At 48.7% G+C, this 7,077-nt stretch overlaps 1 protein-coding gene across 1 annotated transcript; it reads right to left on the bottom strand.

Annotated features, from left to right (window-relative positions):
- Positions 1-313: 313 nt before the first annotated feature.
- Positions 314-3,767, bottom strand: LOC104516756 (bombesin receptor-activated protein C6orf89 homolog; the record flags this gene model as incomplete). The annotated part of the gene is made up of 4 exons (XM_010161191.1): positions 3,566-3,767; positions 2,120-2,296; positions 1,401-1,407; positions 314-350 (listed from the first exon to the last, which is right to left on the bottom strand). Coding segments are annotated over exons 1-4 (410 nt in total), but the record flags the coding sequence as incomplete, so codon positions are not given.
- Between the last annotated feature and the right edge of the window lie 3,310 nt (positions 3,768-7,077).

Here is a 7,077-nt window from a genome sequence, read left to right as displayed (position 1 = left end):
CGCCCAGCAGCACGCTGTGAAGTTGACACCAGCGGAGCTGGGACAGCTGGACGCCAGGATGGACGTGGTGGCTGCAGCTTCCTGCCGGGAAGCCAGGACATGAGGGATTCCCACAGGATCCCAGCCAAAGTTCAGCTTGGGTGCTGCGTTCTCCCATTCAAATGCCCGGGGTCTCGTCCAGTTCCTCTTGCTGAGGCAGGATGGAAGTTACCCCAACCATCTCTAGCACGTCTGTTAACTGGGACATGCTGTGGCTTCCACCACTTAATACTGATGGAAAAACAGAGCAGGAACTGCCTGGTCCCCTCTGCACCTCCTCTCCTTTCCCCAGGGCTGGCTTGCTGCCCACCCTATTTTCATCCCAGATGATTTCTAGGACTCATGGAGGCCAGAGGGATTTTATATGCATTTAAACAACCACCTCGCATCCTTCCTCTCCATCTGTCCTTCCCTTTTCCTCAGCTCCTTTGGATTTTCCCAATCTCCTCCCCATTCAGCTGGTTTTCCCATCAGTAGCCCAGACTTCCCCCATGCTCTTATTTATGACAGCAAGACGCTCATGATTGCAGGCAGCCCTTGCCCTGTAAAACTTTGGCTGTCCCAAGGATCTTCTCCCTGGGCTCTCCCCATCCAAGGGGTGGGATCTGAAGGAAGAACCTGTCAGCTTTCTGAACAAGATTTGTCTGAGCAAATACAAGTATTAAAGCTCCCGTTGGGTTTCCTTCTCCACACAGAAGCAGAGGGGCGTACAGACTCACGCCGATGCTGAAACGCGTTAGATAAGCGGGTTACTAATGTCAAGTGCCTATCGGAGCCATCGCTTCGCCTCTGTTTTTTCCTCCCCGCGAGAGATCCCAATGTTTAAGGAAGGAGACGAACAATGGGGGATACCCCGTCCCACCCACAGGAACCCACGTGTCAGCGGAAGGGAGGGAGACACGCAGAGAGAACGCAGCATGGCGCTGGCATTTCAGGGCGCCCTTTTTAGCTACAGCAGGAAGGTCAGAGCCAGAACAGACGACACCAACACAATGAGCTGCCAAAGCTAAATATAAACCCGGCGAGGGCATGGATACAGGAGTTTGTTTTTACAGTGAGGCGACGGACGATCACCACTGTGCCATGTCCCTGCCCAAAATAATTCACAGCTGTATCCTACCGACAGTCTCTGTATTTTATCAGAGAGGCAGAGCCCATGCTTACCCCCATCTGCCAGGCTACGCCGGTGGAAATGATTAACTGGAAACGGGACATTCTCAAACTTTTCCATTTCTATTATGCCTGTCTAGGAAAATCTATTATGTTCCTCTCCCGTGATGGCACCACCTCACTAGGGAGCCACTTATCTAGCTTCCTCACACACACACGTTACCCTTAACGTCACGTTAACCGCTACAAACATCGTGGCTCTCAAGCCCATGGCCCTTTCCCAATCTGCCACTTAGCAAAAACTACTTTTCCTTAAGCCCAGGACACGTGTCGAGGTTTCTCCACTTTGCTCATAGATATCAAGATTTGGCTGACAAAGTTTTGCCTGCTTACCCAGAAAAAAATAAAACAGGGTGACATTTACCCTGCATAGCTATCACAGTAGGATTCTCAGAACTGCAGGGACTGGATGGCCCTTTCCCAATCTGCCACTTAGCAAAAACTACTTTTCCTTAAGCCCAGGACACGTGTCGAGGTTTCTCCACTTTGCTCATAGATATCAAGATTTGGCTGACAAAGTTTTGCCTGCTTACCCAGAAAAAAATAAAACAGGGTGACATTTACCCTGCATAGCTATCACAGTAGGATTCTCAGAACTGCAGGGATTTGGAGAGGAAGGGGAATTCTTGGGGAAGCAAAAACCCGAGGTGTTAAAAGGAAAAGAGAATGTGCAAGAACAAAATTATGAAGTTAGAGAGAAAATATGCTTCAGGCCCGGTGAATGGAAGGGGAAGTGCCCCAGCTAGAATTCAGGATGCTATTTTTAAGTACAGTGGTAGGAAAAGAGAAAACCACGGTGCCGTGCCAGTAACCCATTTGTTATTTGGTGCCCAGGGAGACACTCAAATGATCTGCATGGCTGGTATTTAACCTGATATTCCTTGCTAGGCCTATGTTAGAGCAGAGAAACCATTTCCTTACTCTCGAGCATGTATTTCTTGGCAATAGGCAGAGAGAGCAGCCGGATGTGACCAAGGAGGGAGCCCCAAGCATGGGCTCTGGAGAGCGGAGCTTCAGGCGGCAGTGGGCTGTAGGGCTGGATCACGAAGTAAACAGTCAGCAAGACCAATCCCAGCGTGAGCAGGCCCTGCGAGAGAAAACAGGCACATAATTCATCAGTGAGCTGGTGTGTTCAGAACAGGACGCACCTTCCAGCCGGCATCAACGGGCTGTGTCTGCGTGCTGCAAGTTGAACACTCGGAATTCTTGCCGTGGCTCCTTGTTCCACTGCAATGCTGTTTACGTACGCAGAGTTGTCACTCAGCTTTACTGTTAGGGCTGTTCATGGATGAAATTAAGCAGCCTTCAAACCCAAAATACACAACTCTGTTCTGTCTTAGCACTGCAACTAATCCAGTGCCAGAGCAACAAGGCTCATCTGCAGATACTTCTGATTCCTGCCACCTAATCAAATAAAAGTCTGCACTTCTGCCATCCCTCTCACACGAGGTTTTCAAGGCTTTCTGCAAACATCCGTCAGGCCTCGAAACACGTTGGCTGAGTTGGCACCAGCTCCCTCTTCCGTACCAGAAGCCCAAATAAGCCTTAAAGAACTGACATGACGCACTTCGTCCCCCGGCCAAAGTCAAAGTGAATCAACGGCAAAAACAAGAACAGAAGCTGAAAGTTCAAATTTCCAGTTTCCTGTTCTCCTGCCTCCTTTTCCAGCTTTTTACAGGACACGAGGAAGATGGCTACATGGTTTTTTTTTCTAAATAGAAACCACTGTGATGATTTTGTAAAGACAACACCAAAATATTACTGAATATTATGCCAGTGGGAACTATTTCATCCTTGTAGCAAACATTTCTAACCTACCCAACAGCAGCATCCTTTCACCCACTTTGCAGAACTTTTTACAGCGTGTTTTAGTCAAGGGTCTCAGAACATTTTTCTAGCATCAAGTACCACAGAAACAGGTTAATTTTACAGACTAGGAGAATAAAGATGGGTAGAAGCTTGTGACAGGGTTAGAAACAGAACCTGGATCTCTTCATTATTCAACCCTGAACTTGAAGAATCTCCTTCCTTCCTCATATTTCCACTGAGGGTGATGACACCGGGAACCTTTGCCTGAAGAATCGATCCAAAAGCCTCATTTGTTAATAATTTAAGGAGAGGAAGGTGTTGACACGTTAAACTTTCAACGCACATGAGCAATTTCAAACCTCAGTCAGCTGTCTTCTGTTTTCACACCAGCTCATGTGAGTAGGGAAGCAAGCTACACTTGACCGCTTTTGAAATAAAGAACTCCGAAAAATTCATCAAGAAAATGCAACAGGGAATAAAAGGCTCAGGTGGAAGAGGAGACCTTCTGACCCTCAGACAGGCTGTGCATGCACAAAAGACATCTTACCTTGTAGAGAGCCACTAAGACAGGGTAGCGTGGAGGTCCCCTTTGGGGTTCATTCCTTTCCAAGAGCTGCTTGATGAATTTCTCAATGGCTTTTTCTGACATGCCACACTGGTGGCCAGTCTGCCTCACCAGATCAATCGTCTCCGAGAGCTTGTCATAAATGCTGAGCTCGTTGGCTGAAAGCTCCATGGCCTCCAATGAAAAATCCCTGCGGAGAGGTTCAGTCCGTTAACAGCAAACACAAACACCAGTATGTGCAGAGAGATCACCGGAGCATCACAAAGCCTAGGCGAGAAAGACGGCTTCTTGCAGCCAAAGGCACAACATTCAGCTGCAATCCTAATATCCTCCGCCGGTTCAGTATCTCCCGGGGACTGAAAGAAGCCGTGAAATTCCCTGACAAGAGAAGAACCAGCTGAGATTCGCAGCTTATGTAAATGAACAAAGCTTCCCAGAAATCAATGAAACTCCATGTATTCATCTATTCTGAATGAATCCGTCCCGTAAAGCGATTGCTCACCAAGGACAAGAGCCAGCAACACAAAGCTGATCATCACACACAGGAGCCACGCTAAGCTCTCCTGCGCTACTACTTTCAGTTGCTTATGCTGTTGTAGATTTGTTTTCATTAAATCCCTCCGTCAGTGATAAGAACGGGACAGAGAAATAAGCTCTATGTGTGGGGCAAAGTTCAACAGTTTACAATTTGTTTAAATTTTCGCAACCTGACGTCCAGGCCAACCAATTATTGGGTAACAGTAAGGTGACAGCAGCATGCTCTGCAGGCAACAAACGCTCCCGAATTCCCGACAGTTTGCCCGCGGGTCATTCCTACGTAGAAATGCCACGCAACCAAACACCCCAGCAAGAACTGCACTGTGAACGCCAGACAAAGTGGCATCTGACAGCAAATTACTTCCCGCCCGGGACGTTTCAAGGAGGATGCTTGTAAGCACACACCTCTGAGTGACCAATGCCAAAAAAAGAAACCTCTACCGCTCCCCCTGCCTGCCACAAAGACAGAGCCTCTCCGTACCGAGAGCAGCGGATGGGCTGAGGAAAAGGATGCTGAGAAACTGCTGGACAAACTAAGAGCCACCAACGTGAGAATCCCATTGTTAGAGACATTTAGCCACGGAAAAACACCGCTGGGGAAAGGGAGCATCTGCGAGGTCTTGTTGGCTTCTTGTTCCCAAGCTGGGAAAACTCTAAGATGGATCAAAGCGCACAACCAAAACTCTTTCTGGCGAGACGCTGCCCTGAAAGCGCAGACCGCGGGCCACCGCGTGAAACCGCAACGGAGCGCAACCAACGCCCCCAGCTCACAGCTGAACACGGCGATCGGGCCCCTCTCCCCCCTTTTTGCTCCAAGGGCCACCCGAGACCAGCTCCTGAACCCCGTGTGCTGCTTCACCCACGCCACCAGCCCGCTCCGCCGAGCCCGTCGCTGCGCTGCCAGGACTCTGTTCTGCACGGGTCTTCCCCGCGCACACCCCGGCGCGGCCCACGTTTTGGAAGCACAGAGCCCTACTGCCCGCTCGAGGACAAGCTCACAAGCGCTGCCTAACTCCATGGCTGATTTCTCCCGTGAGAGCAGCCAGAAAGTGTGCATACATGAAGAAATAAGATTCTCTCATTCAGCAACCAAACTGGAAATTGGGTTCTCCTTTAAAGAACTGGCAGACAGCTCTCCCCCTAAACTAAGGGCTTCTACAAGAACTCAGATCTCAAGAAATAGCTTTTAAAATCTTTTTTCTGCAAAGCTAGGGTCTAATTTCAGACAAAAAAATCCACTTTTCAACAGGACTACCAGCTTCAGCAATTGCTCCTTTACCCCCAGCATCAACTCCCTGTTCTGCTCTTGCACATTTGTTCATGGGATCACATGGTGAATTAGATCAGGAAAATTATCTGGCTGAAAAATAACCCCTATTTGTTTGGTCAGCAGCTGTCTGCGCATCCAACGCAGGCAGTTAATGTCAGATGTTATATTAACATCAGTGTCAGATATCTTACCCACAGCCTTAGTAACACCAAAAGAGCAAGATGCCAAATTAAAAACCTAACTCCAATCACGCAATGAGGACACGCTGCACTACATTGCCAGGTTAATTAGCTCCTGGCTCTATTCCACTGCTGTTCCTTGCCTTCCACGCACATATTTGTCCCAGATCCTACCACCTGAGCAGCCCCATGGGCCAGCCAAGCTGCCCCAAAGCAGGTTTGATCAATGATACCTCATTATGAACCGTAAGCTCTCCAAGGCAGAGACCTTTTCTTCTCATCTGTAAAGCACCTGGCACGCACTTGGCTCTATAAAAACAATACACTGCTTTACTAACTCTTTCATTTATGTAATACCCTGATTCATAGAACAAGCAAGAGCCAGCACATCTGCAGGGTATTAAATGCCTCCCCCCCCAGGTTTTATGATTACTCTAGTTGCCTTGACACTGCAACTGGTGCGCTAAATGGTCTGAAAGGTTATCTAAGCTTCCTCTGGCTCCCGTGTACCAAAGCTTTCACCCCTGAAGCTCTCCTGTGCTGAATTCCAGCAGATTCGGCAAGTTTCCTCTGCTTACAGAACATGCCCGGAACCACTTAAAACAATTACCCCTACAGAAATGTTGTCAAACACAGCGATTTCTCTCTTTCCAAACAACAGAAGCATCCTATTGTATGACAAAATGCCAAGATACACCCCAGTTCTCCACCCCTCTGTGTTTGTATTTAACTTCGAGGAAACACCTCTGCAGACAACCCCTGCAAGTCACAGACGCTAAAAACCCAACGCAGCCCCCTCGACAAACTCCACAGTAACCCATGTCCTCAGCTAGAAAGCAAGGCATTACACTCCCACGTTGTTTTGAGAACAGATGAAGCCTTACAAAACAAATAACAATCCGTTAATTCCTTCCCTATCACAATACGACCGAGAAAATAATAACAACAGGCTACTGTACCCGCCTCACCATCACGCACACTGAACGAGCCTCATCCCTCGCGCACAGCAACCCCTCCCAGGCGCGGAACCCATATGTTATCACGGCTATTTATGAACTCCGCCAGACCAGGAGGAATAAACAGCTCTCTCCGCAAGCATCAATCGCGACGGTTCTCGGCCTGATGGTTTTCCACCCCGTTCCTACCCGCAAACCCGATGCGGGGCGGGTGTTTGGGCCCAGGCTTTAGAAAGCTAAATATTTAGAGAGAAACACTGTCAGAGGGGTCTTTAAAAGGCAAAGCTTGCTCGCCTTGCTGGAGAACCTGAAACAGCGGTATAAATAAAAAACACATTCTCATCTGCTTCAACACCGTTTATGCTGCTTCCCTCGGCCCTGCTCGGGGTCAGGTGCCAGCCCTGGGATAAAAACACTCTGGAAAAGGGCCTGCACCCCGCCCAGGCCCACGGCATCGCCCTTATTGATCTCTGAGGCAGAGCAGCTCCAGACAGGATTATTTTGGTTTTAAACCAATAAATTGAACCAGAAAATAAATTGAACCTGCCCCCA

The sequence above is a fragment of the Eurypyga helias genome, unplaced genomic scaffold (genome assembly GCF_000690775.1).
Source record: "Eurypyga helias isolate BGI_N326 unplaced genomic scaffold, ASM69077v1 scaffold19821, whole genome shotgun sequence".
Taxonomy (NCBI): Eukaryota; Metazoa; Chordata; class Aves; order Eurypygiformes; family Eurypygidae; genus Eurypyga; species Eurypyga helias.
Note: the sequence above shows the minus strand (reverse complement) of the source record. Positions and strands in the feature narration are given on the sequence as shown.